This window comes from Salvelinus namaycush, chromosome 19 (genome assembly GCF_016432855.1).
Source record: "Salvelinus namaycush isolate Seneca chromosome 19, SaNama_1.0, whole genome shotgun sequence".
Classification (NCBI taxonomy): domain Eukaryota; kingdom Metazoa; phylum Chordata; class Actinopteri; order Salmoniformes; family Salmonidae; genus Salvelinus; species Salvelinus namaycush.
The window spans coordinates 34603222-34619510 of NC_052325.1; the positions used below are offsets into that span (position 1 = coordinate 34603222).

The following is a 16289-nucleotide window of genomic DNA, read 5'->3' on the forward strand; positions in this document are numbered from 1 at the left end:
CATAAGTGTTCCTTTTGTTCAGGTGGGAAAGGGCAGTGTGGAGTGCAATAGAGATTGCATCGTCTGTGGATCTGTTTGGGCGGTATGCGAATTGGAGTGGGTCTGGGGTTTCTGGGATAATGGTGTTGATGTGAGCCATTACCAACCTTTCAAAGCACTTCATGGCTACGGATGTGAGTGCTACGGGTCTGTAGTCATTTAGGCAGGTTGCCTTTGTGTTCTTGGGCACAGGGACTATGGTGGTCTGCTTGAAACAAGTTGGTATTACAGACTCAATCAGGGACATGTTGAAAATGTCAGCAAAGACACCTGCCAGTTGGTCAGCACATGCCCGGAGCACACGTCCTGGTAATTCGTCTGGCCCCGCAGCCTTGTGTATGTTGACCTGTTTGAAGGTCTTACTCATGTCGGCTATGGAGAGCATGATCACACAGTCGTCCAGAACAGCTGATGCTCTCATGCATGCCTCTGTGTTGGTTGCCTCGAAGCGAGCATAGAAGTGATTTAGCTCGTCTGGTAGGCTCGTGTCACTGAGCAGCTCGCGCTGTGCTTCCCTTTGTAGTCTGTAATAGGTTGCAAGCCCTGCCACATAAGACGTGCGACGGAGCCGGTGTAGTATGATTCAATCTTAGCCCTGTATTGACGCTTTGCCTGTTTGATGGTTCGTCGCAGGGCATAGCAGGATTTCTTGTAAGCTTCCGGGTTAGAGTCCTGCACCTTGAAAGCAGCAGCTCTACCCTTTAGCTCAGTGCGAATGTTGCCTCTATTCCATGGCTTCTGGTTGGGGTATGTACGTACAATCACTGTGGGGATGACGTCCTCGATGGACTTATTAATAAAGCCAGTTACTGATGTGGTGTACTCCTCAATGCCATCAGAAGAATCCCGGAACATGTTCCAGTCTGTGATAGCAAAACCGTCCTGTAGTTTAGCATCTTATTCATCTGACCACTTTTTTATAGACCGAGTCACTGGTGCTTCCTGCTTTAATTTTTGCTTGTAAGCAGGAATCAGGAATCACATTATCCCTATATGAGATAAATGCTTAGATTATAGGTCAGATGATGATCCATGGTGGATGACGACATCCCCTAACAACAACAGTATCCCAAGGTGTAGTTACTGTTGACAAAATCAACAAGCTAGAAGAAGATAATTATTCAGATTCTACAACTGGATTTGACATGACCTGGCAGCATGGCAAGGGCATCTTCCTCTACAGTGTAGCCTGCTATTAGACCCTGAACCAATTCAAACACAAAGTGGAGGGTTCAAACTTGTTTGCCCCTGCTATTTTCCTACAGCGCAGTGGCGGCACCTGTGTTGCCAGTGTCGCTGTCTCTCCTGTACTATATATTAGAGCACATGACCTAGACGCTGCCTGTCACCTTGGATTAGGTTCAGGCAGAACAACTGTGTACCTGTCACCCCTCATTACTGAGCAGTTCATCCCAAGGCCACAGTAGACACAGGAAACCACACTCTCTGCCGCCTCTGCATTGTGTATATACTACATTTCCATTGAAAAAGCCTGCTCAATGGAGTGTGTAATGGAGTGTGTAACTGCTCCAGGTCTTAAATAACAAATACACCAGACTGGCAAATTCATCATCGCTACCCAGTGCTGGGGAAGCTACTCTGAAAACATGGTTTACCAAGCAACCAATTACTTCAAACTGGAAGAAGTTAAGCTACCCTTAATCTACCCTTAAGAAAATCTAAACTAAAGTTAACTAAAGTTACTTTGAAAAAGTAGTTCACTACATCCAAACTACTTGAAGAATTATCATATGTCAATCTGAAATGTCACAGACTACAAATTGTAAGAACAGTTCACTTTGGGATCATATGGAATATGCAAATCATCCTATTAAACACCGAAACAATTTTTCAATTGAGAAATGCAGGTCTGATGCCAAAAAAGAATGGAAATCCTTGCCCACTTCACCCGTATTTCATTTTGGCAAAAAAAGTATTGTGTAGTTCAAGTAGTTAGCTACACCACTACATCACAAAAAAAGTAATTAACTATGGAAAACACTGCCTAGATTTGAATTTGGTTCAACTACCAACAAGCTACTGAAAAAGGTAGTTAAACTACATGTAGTTCACTACTCCACCAACATTGTCGCTACCATACTGAACAAAAATATAAAATGCAACGTAGCAATCTCAAAGATTTTACTGAGGTACAGTTCATATAAGGAAATCAGTCAACTGAAATTATTCATTAGGCCCTAATCTATAGATTTCACATGACTGGGTCACAGATACCTTTAAAAAAGGTAGGGGCTTGTATCAGAAAACCAGTCAATATCTGGTGTGACCACTATTTACCTCATGCCGCGCGACAGATCTCCTTCGCAGAGTTCATCAGGCTGTTGATTGTGGCCTGTGGAATGTTGTCCCACTCCTCTTTAATGGCTGTGCGAAGTTGCTGGATATTGGCAGGAACTGGAACACGCTGTCGTACACATCAACCCAGAGCATTCCAGATATGCTCAATGGGTGACATGTCTGGTGAGTATGCACGCCATGGAATAACTGGTACATTTTCAGCTTCCAGGAATTGTGTACAGATCCTTGCGACATGGGGCCGTGCGTTATCATGCTGAAACATGAGGTGATGGTGGCGGACGAATGGCACGACAATTAGCCTCAGGATCGCATCACGGTGCATTCAAATTGCCATTGATAAAATGTAATTGTGTTCGTTGTCCATAGTTTATGCCTGCCCATACCATAACCTTACTGCCACCATGGGGCACGCTGTTCACAACGTTGACATCAGTAAACTTCTCGCCCAAACGTCTACTATCTGCCCGGTACAGTTGAAACCGGGATTTATCCGTGAAGAGCAGACTTCTCCACCGTGCCAAAGGCCATCGAAGTCGAGCATTTTCCCACTGAAGTCGGTTACGATGCGGACGACGGGCATGCAGATGAGCTTCCCTGAGACTATTTCTGACAGTTTGTGCTGAAATTCTTCAGTTGTGCAAACCCACAGTTTCATCAGCTGTCCGGGTGGCTGATCTCAGATGATTTCGCAGGTGAAGAAGTCGGATGTGGAGGTCCTGGGCTAGTGTGGTTACACATGTTCTGCGGTTGTGAGGCCAGTTGGACGTACTGCCAAATTCTAGGTAGAGAGATTAACATTCAATTCCATGGCAACAGCTGTGGTGGACATTCCTGCAGTCAGCATGCCAATTGCATGCTGCATCAACTTGAGACATCCTTGGCGTTGTGTGACAAAAGTGCATCTTTTAGAGTGGTGTTATATTGTCCCCAGCACAAGGTGCACCTGTGTAATGATCAGGCTGTTCAATCAGCTTCTTGATATGCCACGCCTGTCAGGTGGATGGATGTATTCTCTTATCTTGCTTGCTAATATGGATGTAAACAAATTTGTGAGAAAAGCTTTTTGTGCGTATGGAACATTTCTGTGATGTTTAATTTCAGCTCATGAAACACAGAAGCAACACTTTACGTGTTTTTGTCCAGTAAATTTGACAACACTAAGTCAGCAGCACCCATCTTTCTGGAGCTGTATTTTATCAAGCTACTCATATCTCTCTTAGCTCACACCAGAATCTCTGTGTGTGGTGGGTGGGTGTGTGAGTGTGTGTGTGATAGCTTGCATGGGAAGACTGCACTCCCTCCACCACATTGAGACAGTAGTCTTGCCCAAGGTAGTAAACTCAGCAAAAATGAAACGTACCTTTTTCAGGACCCTGTCTTTCAAAGATAATTTGTAAAAATCCAAATTACTTCACAGATCTACACTGTAAAGGGTTTAAACACTGTTTCCCATGCTTGTTCAATGAACCATAAACAATTAATGAACATGCACCTGTGGAATGGTCGTTAAAACACTAACAGCTTACAGAAGGCAATTAAGGTCACAGTTATGAAAACTTAGGACACTAAAGAGGCCTTTCTACTGACTCTAAAAAACACCAAGAGAAAAATGCCCAGGGTCCCTGCTCATCTGCATGAACGTGCCTTATGCATGCTGCAAGGAGGCATGAGGACTGCAGATGTGGCCAGGGCAATAAATTGCCATGTCCGTACTGTGAGACGCCTAAGACAGCGCTACAGGGAGACAGGACGGACAGCTGATCGTCCTCGCAGTGGCAGACCACGTGTAACAACACCTGCACAGGATCGGTACATCCGAACATCACACCTGCGGGACAGGTACAGGATGGCAACAACATCTGCCCAAGTTACACCAGGAATGCACAATCCCTCCATCAGTGCTCAGACTGTCCGCAATAGGCTGAGAGAGGCTGGACTGAGGGCTTGTAGGCCTGTTGTAAGGCAGGTTCTCACCAGACATCACCGGCAACAACGTCACCTATGGGCACAAACTCACCATCGCTGGACCAGACAGGACTGGCAAAAAGTGCTCTTCACTGACGAGTCACGGTTTTGTCTCACCAGGAGTGATGGTTGGATTCGTGTTTATTGTCGAAGGAATGAGCGTTACACCGAGGCCTGTACTCTGGAACGGGATCGATTTGGAGGTGGAGGGTCCTTCAATGTCTGGGGCGGTGTGTCACAGCATCATCGGACTGAGCTTGTTGTCATTGTAGGTAATCTCAACACTGTGCGTTACAGGGAAGACATTCTCCTCCCTCATGTGGTACCCTTCCTGCAGGCTCATCCTGACATGACCCTCCAGCATGACAATGCCCCCAGCCATACTACTCGTTCCGTGTGTGATTTCGTGAGGAATGTCAGTGTTCTGCCATGGCCAGCAAAGAGCCCGGATCTCAATCCCATTGAGCATTCCCCACAGAAATGTCCGGGAACTTGCAGGTGCCTAGGTGGAAGAGTGGGATAACATCTCACAGCAAGAACTGGCAAATCTGGTGCAGTCCATGAGGAGATGCACTGCAGTACTTAATGCAGCTGGTGGCCACACCAGATACTGATTGTTACTTTTGATTTTGACCCCCCCTTTGTTCAGGGACACATTATTCCCTTTCTGTTAGTCACATGACTGTGGAACTTGTTCTGTTTGTTCAGTTGTTGAATCTTATGGTCATACAAATATTTACATGTTACGTTTGCTGAAAATAAATGCAGTTGACAGTGAGAGAACGTTTTTTTTTGTTGCTGAGTTTAGTTGGGGAGTATGAGGACGCTATGACAGCGGAGGGGGAGTCTTTCAATGTGTCTACGTCAGCTGGCTCTCTGCTCTGAAATAGCTGCATCACAGCGGGGAGAGGGGGTTCCTGCTCCTGTTATTCTGGACTGAGTGAACAATGGCCTGGTGCAGCTGAGAGGAAGATGTCCTGTGCAGGGCTGTACCAGGCTGATCTGGGATGGACTCTACACTGGACTGAAGTTGACTAAGATGGGCTGGGATAGATAAATCTGGGGTAGAGGCTATAGTTTCCCTAGGCTGGGCCAATCTGTGTTGGGTTTTACTGTGATGTATTATGCTGTGCCATAGCGCTGTGGGGGGGTGGGGCTCAGAATGCTCCTGACTTATCCAAAGAGGATATGGACTCCACCATACGCCTGGGTCAGAGCAGGACGTGCACGTCTGGCCTGAGTCATGGTGGGGGTGGTTTAATGAGATAAGAGCTTGAGGTTAGTGTCTTAATAAAGTACATTACAACAGCTTGTAATCTGCCTGAGTTGATGTCAGAAGTCATAAATGCAGATATGGGTCTACAGTTTGCTGTGCATTTTTACACTTTTGTACAGTACATTTAATCCCCCATGGGGAGTAATATCAGAAAGTACCCTATATGAAATGTGATTTGACCTCATTGATCTGATACATGAGGTCAGTGTCCTGGAGGAATGGGGACACCAGGTTGCAGCTCAAGACCCGTTCAATGGAATGAATGTCATGGAGACTAATCAGTAACAGCAATCCAGACCATAAACCTTAAAATAATTAGGATTGTGGATGATTTAAATAACCAGTAACCCCTGTATCTTAGTGTCCAAGCAATTGGTGGCAATCATGTGGTAATCTCAATAGCGAGAATAATAAACACTGATTATTCCAAGGGACTAGTATTCATACAGGGACCTGTCCCTCAAAGACCCAGTACAACGACAAAACAGTTCATTCCAGCCCAACAGTAAAGGATGGAGTACACCAGCCCAGACCAACGCCAAAGGGTGCATCGTTTTGCTCGGGCAGGTAGACCGTTAAGCCGTCTGCAGTAAATATTGCCACAGGTGTTTTTCTAGGTCAGTTGGCGGGTGCACTGTGCCAGCACAGGCTGTAGACAAAGGCAATGTCTGCTCATCCACTTAGTAGTGCTCTAAAGTCCACAGCAGCTCAGTAAAACGTTGCTTGGATTCTGGCGGTTGTGATTGCTCAGGCTTTTGATGCAGATTCCAGGACGCCAAAATATCTCCCAACTTATTTGGTATATACACCCTTGCCTAATGTGCAGAGTTTTACTTTACAGATGCACAAAATACATTTACAAGAGGCAAGGTGATCACTTAAACTAGTTTAAGCATATTCAAAATGTATGAAAATAACCGTTCACCCAAAGAAAGAGTTATATCTTTATTTGCATATCAAAACAAACTTCTGCATTCCAAGAATTGAATTTATACAAAACAATTTGAACAAGAAAAACAAAACACTGCTTTATTTGAAAGCATTTCAGGTTGCCAGAAGCTGAATTACACATCAGAAGTGTGGGTCCCCGGGTTGGGCAGATATATCACACCCGTGCTCTTCCCTTCACAACCACAAGTGGCTGGAAGCAGGGGACACAGCAGGGACAGGTGACAGTGCTGGAAGTGAGTAGACACGCAACACATCCTCCTAGTCAAAGAGTGCCAGTCAGTAGTTGTTTTCAGACTATGTAAAAAAAAATAAAAAAATAAACACAAAAAAAAAAGTTCTAGGGAGGGGCTGTACAGTCATTGCTTTTGTCCAATCACAATGCAACTTAGGTTTTGGGTTACACAGCTAAGAGGTGAAAATGCAATGCTTGTGGAATGTACAGTGCATAGCAGAGGCTTGGGCTTCATGCTGTTGCTTTCTTCTCCTGTTCGATGGCTGCAATGAAGGGAACATTTGTTTTAGTGTCCGTTTGTACGCTGAAGTGTTTAACTGGTCATTTTGTTAGTAAGGTAAACACCAATTCTACAAGTGATGTGCTATTAAGTAGAATAAACCTAGCACCAATCTTACTTTCTTTGGTGGGCAAGGGGTTTTTCTCTTGCGTCTCGGTCTTCTTCAACTTGGTCTTGTCGAAGTTAGAGACTTCAGCGAGATCTGGCTTGTCAGACATGTTTGCAGAGGATCTGGTAAAATATATGAAACAATTTGTTTTCAATGTGAATGAATAGGCAGCAAGATAGATACATTTGCAAATATGATACCAGGCCTTTAAATGTTTTTTTTTTGCATTGCTTCCCTCAAATGCTACTCTTATATTGCCCATATAATCTAAACAACCTCCTAAGGCAGACAGTTTCTTTCTCATTGATCTACAGCACATGGGCGATGAAATGTCAAACATCCGACAATTACAACAAATCCATTATTGCTTTTATATAAAAGCAAGGCAAATTTCATTAGGGCGTTTACTCCACGAGCACGTGCTCGTTATCAGCGCCATGACTAGAGAAAGTAACTGACATTCTGTGCAAGCCGTCTGCAGGCAGGCGGAAGAACCACCGCCCTGCTTCGCAGAATCTCAAAAGACAATATGAAGTAACTGGCGTCGACCTTTACGACAAACATTTGGAACTTTGCTTTGTCATATTGGCAAACACCCAAAATAATATTTTATGCAACATTAACCAAGTCTACAGTCCATGAACGCTACAAAAATCGACATAAGCCTAAGTTCCAACTACATTTAATATAACTTGGCAAGTCAGTTATGAACACTTTGTATTTACAATGACGGCCTTCCCCGGCCAAACTCATACGACGCTGGGCCAATTGTGCGCCGCCCTATGGGACTCCCAATCACCGCCGGATGTGATACACTCAGAGTCGGTTCAGCATCTTGCCTGAGACTGGGTTAGCCATTTAAAATGTATACAAAATACAATTACATGCCATTGAATAGGGCTTTCAACATATACATTTTAAGTGAGTATCCTCTAATGCATTACGTTTTACACCTTTTTGCTGCGATTCGACCATTTGTAGCCAAGTTTAACCAACATATTGTAGTGCTGTAAAGTCGTTTAGAAAAACCGTCTATGCAGAGCTTATGACAACAGATAATGTGTTTGTGCACTCACCGGAGTTGTACTGGCTACTGATGTGTCTCAATCCTGATTGCGCAGAGGACAAGTGAAGGCGAGTAAATCAAGCAAGGTCTATTATAGTCCGCAATATGCAAATGTTGAACATGACGTCACGTTCCTTCACTCTTGAGCTAATCTTGGTTGGAATATTACATCAATATTTACAAGCGAGAGAGCATACATAATAGTTATGGTTTTATTCGTTTAACGTATTAGACCTTGAATTTTATCTGATTTGATATTAGAGCATTGCGCTGCCAACACAAAACAGTCCACTGTCACCGCATAAGTAACTCTTCCTGATTGTCTCAATGATGACATCCTGTGGATTTACATTGTATTACACCAGGTGGTAACACTGGCGTTTATTGGTTTGCGTTAGAAACATAAGCCTACTTGTCTGGAGGCTATGCAACTGTAATATGCTACAGATCCCTATGTCATTGATTACATTTAGATAATGCATTTTCAATTATCATAAGGGACCTTGATGCTGTGACTCTGTAGTTCAATGTATCGTCCACATTTACAAGAAATTCCCTAAACAATGTTTTGATTAATATAATAAAATAGTGTGTTGTAACAATACCGGTTCAGTTTAATCACTGTAGCCTATAGTTTTCTAAGTAAAAAGAAATAAAGAAAGAAGTGCCACTGACAGGCTAGCACCATGGCTTCAGATTCACATCCTCATCTGAGCCTAAAGAAACAGGAACTTAAGACTAGTTCACTTCCTGTTGTCATATAAAGACGGATGCCCATAGACTGACTGCACCAAGTCATCCTTTTTAAAATCAGATATCTACTTACAAATGGCATGCAGTTTGAATGTATTGACAAAAACAAATAGGAATAGAACTATCTACTACCCATAGACAGCATAAGACTGAAAAACTGAACCACAACTATAATGCACAGCTACTGGTGGCCATAGTGTTAGAACAATGAATAGCACATTGATATACATATTGTTGATTTCAGATATACAGTATCATCCATATTATTCACTGCATAGTTAGAAAAACTGATATAGTCAGAGTCAGAGCTTGTAAAAGGTATTGCAGTTTGTGTGTGTAACTGCTCAGTCTATTTGGGTGAGAAAGACTCTTTCCTCTTGAGTCTCTGGTCTGGACTGTGCTCTACTTGCTGGTGAAGTACCTGGAGTAGATCGTGTTGTACATCACCTGGTTGTCTAACCTGACAGCGTTCCTTAGGTGCTGCCAGAACCAGGTCTCAGCGGCTGCAGTCTGGGGCCACTCTAGAACACTCCTCCCACACAGACGCCGCCGCAGAAGGAGGAAGTGAGAGTGCTGCAGCACGGGTTCCAGGAGAACCAACACAATCACATCTATGTTCTCATCCAGCAACCTCTGGTGGGCCAGGTACACAGCCATCCTGAAGTTCCCAGTCCTGATGTAAGCCTTGGTCAGCACAAAGACAGTCTTGCGGCTCTGTCGAATGCTCTGGAAGAGGTTGTCTATCAGGGGGACCCCGGGGGCCCAGTCTCGTTCCTCCAGACAGAGAGGCAGGTGTCTCTCCCCCCTCTCTTCCAGCTGCACCCGCAGTTGGTTCAGTACCCAGTCTGACACCAACGGGTCTCTGGTGTCGTAGGTAACAAAGGCATCATAGAGATTGTCTGTTGTTGTTGACCTCAACGAATGGTAGCCCTTCAGCTTTGCCCTCAGATAGTATAGAATATAGGAGGCATCCCAATAAAACACATGGGCTGCCATAGTGATGACCACAGTGAACATGATCAAGGAAGTAGAGAGGGAGTAAATCAGGAAGGCTATGTTGTCCTTGATGCATTCTTTAATGTCAAACAGTATCATTGGTTGGCCTCTCATTTTGGCTGGCATGTTGCAGGTCACCTCACTGGCCAGTTTGGGGATCTCCACGTTTTTGTTCTCTTCTATCCACAGGATGAACTCTAGTAAATCACAGGTACACTGGAATGGATTACCTTGCAAGGACAAGGTTTTCATGTAGTTTTCAGGGCCCGATAGGAAGGTGGTCTCGTTGATGATAGTCAGTTGGTTGTAGCTGAGGTCAAGTATCTGAAGGCTTTGAGCACCCCTAAGAAATCCCAGAGAGAGATGAAAAATCTGATTGTGGCTTAAGTCAAGAATCTGAAGTGTGTCTGTGAAGTTTGAGAGATTTGCTGACACATGAAATAAAGAATTGTAGCTTAGATCCAGGAAATTCAGTTGTTGAAAACCTGCCAGTTTATCCCAATCAAAATGGCCGAGTGAATTATGACTAATACATAGTTTTTGAAGGGTATATGGTATGTTTTCATAGACTTTTGATGGGATCTTCTCAATGCTGTTAAATGAAATATCCAGATAGGTCAAATTCGTCAGCTTTTTAAAAAGGCTGTTGTATGAGTCATCCCCCTCTTTCCATAATGTAGCCAACAAATTGTGTTGAAATTGAAGTTCTTTTAAAGATGTGCTTGTCATCTGCTTAGTGGTTAATGTAAAAATGTTATTGTGTGACATATTCAATACTTTCAAAGTCGGTAGATTTTTCAAAAAATGTAAATTATGTGTCACACCAGACACTTCAAAATAGTGGCTGTTGTAGCTTAGGTCTAATATTTCGAGTTTCTTTAATTCCTTGAAGGCGTTGTCATAGGCCAGGTCAATCTTGTTAAAGGACAGGTCGAGATATTTTAGGTCTGGTAATGAGGTGAACTCTGTCCCGTTCAATGCTGCTGAAAATCCATTTCTTGATAAGTTTAGACATGCAATGTCACCATAGCCCTCAAATTGCTTTGGAGAAATGAAAAATAGATTATTTGAACTAAGGACCAGCACTCGACCAGAGATAAAGCATTCTGGCTTCACAAGGTTGTGATTTATTCCATAAGAAAAGTCCCTTGAATTGGAATAATATCCAGTCAGTGGCGACGTGTACAACACCGACTTTAAGTTGCTGCCTGTGCCACAACCTGGGGACTCATTCACTGAAATTGGATATAGCCTGTTTTCCGCAAGATATATGACTTTGAGACTTGAGTTTGAGAATTTGTTGAATATGTGGGAATCAGATCGAACAATAAAGTTAGTTCCGATGTTCAACACTGAAAGATGCTTGAGTTCATAAAGCGGTCTGAGTGTTTCTAAATGAATTTCCCTGAAAACAAAACCCATTATATGTAATGTTGTAAGAGACACCAATTGTGAAAAGTTTTTTGAAAGCTGTAGGGTTTCAGGGTAGGCAAGCAAATCATAATTAAATGACAAATCAATCTTTTCTAGCTTTGGTAGATAGCTAAAAAAGGTTCCATTGGTGATAGTATTTGTTAAGTAATTATAAGACAGGAACAGATGTGTAAGATTGTTCAAGCTCTCAAACCAGGAGTTATTGATGAAACGAAGTGAGTTGCCTGCTAGGTGCAGTGTCTGTAACTGTGTAAGACCATGAAATGCATGAGGATGAATATCCAGAGAATCATTAGGACAGGGAACACAAGGATATGGAGCATTGGAGCATCGTGGACAGTTTCCCTGTAATTCCAGGATTGTTAGATGGGTTAGTCCAAGGAAATCATCCTCAGCAATTTGCTGTATCTTGTTCGAATCGAGGTGTAATTCTTGTATAGAGCTTGGCAGTCCTTTTGGAACATGAGTTAAATTATTATAGGCCAACATCAAAACCTTCAAGTTAGTCAATACTGAGAAGGTGCCATTTCCAATAGTAAAGTCAGTCTCACAGGGATTCCAGTAATAGCAATTTTTGGATAAGTACAGCTCCTTCACATGTTGTATACCGACAAGGTTGCTCATATTCGAGAAATTGATCTTGTTATTGTCCAGCATGAGTTTATCCAGAATGAGTGGGAGATTTTGAGGAATTTTGACGAGGCCATTGCCATTAAGCCTTAGGTCCTGCAGGTTTGTCAGATTTTTGAAGGCACCTTCAGCGATGTGTGTGTCACCTTTTTTGTTGACAGAGTTGAGATTGAGAAGGGTCAGGTTCTCCAGATTAGAAAATGCATCAAGAGATACATTTCTGATGTTGTTTTCTGATAGGTCCAGCACGGTCACATTCCTGGTGATGCCAACAGGTACCTTTTTCAGTCGACGCTCCTCACAATTAAAGATGATGTCATCCGTGGTATTGGTAGTATTGACCGTAACGTCACATGGAAACTGCCGTGACATCCAATGACATGAGGTAGGTACCAGGAAGTGACATAGGAACAAGGGAGCCAACTGTAACCAGCAGGTGGTAGCATCCTGTAAGCAAACAGTACAAACGTGTGAGTATGGAAATATAATGATTACTTACTTATTGACTTTAACCATTTGTGTGGAGTAGACCTACACTCACACATTTTATGGCCACTCTATTGCAATAGGGTCATTCTATTGTAAGTCCTTTCTATTGCAACAGATATATGTGAATGCATTGTAGAAACTACTGGGGGCTAGCAAATTGTCTTGTCCCACTGGTGATGTGTAGTGACATGTTTTAGGGATTTAGAGATATCTATCTATTGTTTTTTAATGCTAGACGGTGAACAAAAGTATTTCATATATTGTATAGATCAATAAAACCAAGAAAGCTATTAAAATACTTTTTTTATGATTATGATGCAGAAATGGGTTAAAAAAACTATTTCAGGTATTTCAATAACTTTTCAATACATTTCAAAAAAACTATTTAGATAAACTCTACTTTAAAAAAAGTACTTGAATTTTGAAATGTATTTTAAAATACAATTTGGAAAGTATTGGTATGTATATATAATTTATTAAAATAAATATCATTAGACGTATTTGAACAAAATACATTTGAACACAATACATTTGAAAATAGTTGTGAATGTATTGTACTTATTAGTTACATTTGAAATAACAAACAACTTAATATGTATAAGTCGTATTTAATTTTTTTATCACAATATGCAGCCCATAAATTACATTGGTGTTTTATGAAAGAGGACAAGATGCCATGTTACATTTAAAAAAACATCAGGGTTTCAGAAAGCGAGTTGGACATTGAGCAGTGATCTGGTCTGAAGATATGCCCTCCAATGCTGAAAAGCAACTCCACAGCTGCAGAGGATGCTGGGATATGTAGGTACTCAACAGCAATTCTGCTCAGTGTTGGGTATGTTTGACTTTGTGTATTCTAGAATTTCAGAGGATCAGTAGTTGGTGGAAGATATGGGGTGATGAGATTTGGAGTACATGCTGCCGTGCTTGGTTGTTCCATGAAACCAAACAGCGTGTCCAACCGACTTTTCTTCGCTGGAGGTGGTGGCTCACCGTGTGGGACATCTTGTGTAGTGCTGGTGAACTTTGTGGTAAGACTCTTTATGTCTGAAGTAAAGGTAGGCTTCTCAGTGGCATTGCACAATGCCAGTTAAAGTGTGTATCTAAGACTAAGGCAATCTGGTATTTTACATTTACATTTAAGTCATTTAGCAGACGCTCTTATCCAGAGCGACTTACAAATTGGTATGGTTTCTTCTGCTCATAAACAGTCAGGCGCTTGTCAACTGCTTGTTTCAGGTCTTTGACAATATTTCCATTGTGGAGCAGTTGGTTAGTCAGTGGTTCTCAATCCTGGTCCTGGGGACCTAAAGGGGTGCACATTTTTGTTTTTTGTCCTAGCATTACACAGCTGGTTCAAATCATCAAAGCCTTTTGATGAGTTGATCATTTGAATCAGCTGTGTAGTGCTAGGGCAAAACAAAAATGTGTCACCCCTTTGGGTCCCCAGGACCAGGATTGAGAACCAGTGGACTAGATGTTTAGGCATTCCTCTGATGCATGGAAGGATGTAGCTGAGTGTGACGGTGATCCTTGCACACAATCTGTGGCAACCTTTTTAAGTAGTGGCGCAGTGGTCTAAGGCACTGCATCTCAGTGCTAGAGGCACCACTACAGACCCTGGTTGAATCCCGGCCTTTATCACAATTGGCTGTGATCAGGAGTCCCATAGGGCGGCGCACAATTGGCCCGGGTTCATCCAGGTTAAGGGAGGGTTTGGCCGGGGTAGGCCGTCATTGTAAAATAAGAATTTGTTCTTAACCGACTTGCCTAGTTAAATAAAGGTACAAATATCTAACGGGGTTAGAATGTCCACAGCACCAGTGAGGACATACTTCATGTGCATGGAAAGCTTGGTGCCAGGCAGTGTGCCAAGCTGTTCTACATCCGCGTTGAAAAATGTTCTAATCATCAGTTGAGAGTTCCATCTTGTGAGAGTGGCTGGTTGCAGACGATTCTCCCCTTCAAGGAGATCTTGTGCAAATGTTCACTTGCGGTAGTGGGAGACAATGTTGGAGGCTTAGGAAATGGCTGCAGATTAAATCTGTAGATTTAAGGCCATATAAACATGTGCATTTCTGCCAAATTAACAATTTGGTGTATCTAAATCCAAAGTGTCAATTGGTGGTAGTCAATTTAAATGAAGGCACATAACATTGTGAGCAAAATCAGATAATCATATCACTTTAATTGAAAAAAATTGCCACTTGAGAAAAGTACATCCTAACCATCTTCAATGCTAAAATTGAAATAAATCAAACTTACCATATTATTTACTGTTGATCCCTTGTGAGCTTTGAAAATCTTATCAAATAAGTAGTGCCTGGTCGTTGTCCGTATCTAGCTTCCAGCAGGCAAAAAAAGGAAGTTTAATGAAACTGCAAATGCCTGTCTATTATTAGGATGTTTTTATGCATCGCTTTGTTTCCGTATGTAATGACTCAACTCTTCTCTACTCAATCACAAGTGAAGAGCAACTCAAATTCCCCTTGCAGCTACAGTGAGTCAAATGTGTTCAGCAAGCTGATTGGTTCCCCCAACCAGGTGTACTCTGGGTGCAGTGGCATATATTATTTGGGTTATTATAAGTTCTCACCTGATTTGCTTCCCTCTTTCTGAAGGCATTTCTTTTTATACTGTTTTAGAGCGGGGTAAGAGCCCCACCTGTTTTGATTAATACGTGTCACATATCCGTTTAAAATCAATGTAAAAATAATAATAATAATAAAGCTGCATGCAAATATGGTCTCTTTTTTGCTTTATTGAGTAAGGCAGCTCCAAAATGCATTTGTTTCAGCCTAGCTCAGTGCTTTCTGTGGTGTTGGGGCAGCAAGCTTAACATTTGGAGTGTAGGGGTTGGTCAGTGTTCTGTCACTCATGGGGACATTATGTCACCGCAAAATCTATAGGTAGCGCGTCAATACAGGACTAAGATTGAATCCTACTACACCGGCTCTGACGCTCGTCGGATGTGGCAGGGCTTGCAAAGGGAAATCCAGCCACGAGCTGCCCAGTGACGTGAGCCAATCCAGATGGACTAAATGCCATTTATGCTCACTTCTAGGCAAGCAACACTGAACCATACATGAGAGCACCAGCTGTTCTGGACGACTGTGTGATCACGCTCTGCATAGGCGATATAAGCAAGATCTTTAAACAGGTCAACATTCCCAGGGCCACGGGCCAGACGAATTACCAGGACGTGTACAACTGGCAAGTGTCTTCACTGACATTTTTAACATCTCCCTGACCGAGTCTGTAATACCTACATGTTTCAAGCAGACCATCGTAGTCGCTGTGCCCAAGAAAGCGAAGGTAACCTGCCTAAATGACTACCGCCCCATTGCACTCACGTCGGTAGCCATGAAGTGCTTTCAAAGGCTGGTCATGGCGCCCATCATCACCATCATCCTGGAAAACCTAGACCAATTCCAATTTGCATACGTCCCCACCAGTTCCACAGATGATGCAATCTTAATCGCATTCCACACTGCCCTTTCCCACCTGGACAAAAGGAACACCTATGTGAGAATGCTGTTCATTGACTACAGCTAAGCATTCAACAACATAGTGCCCACAAAGCTCATCACTAAGCTAAGCACCCCTGGACTAAACACCTCCCTCTGCAACTGGATCCTGAACTTCCTGACGGGCCACCCCCAGGTGGTAAGAGTGGGCAACAACTCATCTTCCACGCTGATCCTCAACACGGGGGCTCCTCAGGGCCCTCAGTCCCCTCCTGTACTCCCT

General features: G+C 42.9%; 2 protein-coding genes across 2 annotated transcripts; both read right to left on the reverse strand.

Annotated features, from left to right (window-relative positions):
* Positions 1–6530: 6530 nt before the first annotated feature.
* Positions 6531–8380, reverse strand: LOC120064358 (thymosin beta-12). Its single transcript, XM_039014883.1, has 3 exons — positions 8248–8380; positions 7181–7293; positions 6531–7045 (listed from the first exon to the last, which is right to left on the reverse strand). Exons 2-3 carry the CDS (start codon positions 7278–7280, stop codon positions 7014–7016), a joined length of 132 nt encoding a protein of 43 aa, XP_038870811.1. The 5' UTR covers positions 7281–7293; positions 8248–8380; the 3' UTR covers positions 6531–7013.
* Positions 8381–9392: 1012 nt separating this feature from the next.
* LOC120064357 (toll-like receptor 8) lies at positions 9393–12483 on the reverse strand. Its single transcript, XM_039014882.1, has one exon. The coding sequence runs from the start codon at positions 12420–12422 to the stop codon at positions 9393–9395; it is 3030 nt and encodes a 1009-aa protein (XP_038870810.1). The 5' UTR covers positions 12423–12483.
* Between the last annotated feature and the right edge of the window lie 3806 nt (positions 12484–16289).

What these genes read in the sequence shown, in the direction of transcription:
- LOC120064357 (XM_039014882.1), bottom strand. Translation starts at nt 12,422, where the DNA reads ATGTCACGGCAGTTTCCATGTGACGTTACGGTCAATACTACCAATACC.
- LOC120064358 (XM_039014883.1), bottom strand. Translation starts at nt 7,280, where the DNA reads ATGTCTGACAAGCCAGATCTCGCTGAAGTCTCTAACTTCGACAAGACC. An exon ending in CCCCTTGCCCACCAAAGAAA is followed by an intron (nt 7,046 to 7,180) that starts GTAAGATTGGTG and finishes CCTTCATTGCAG; the next exon opens with CCATCGAACAGGAGAAGAAA.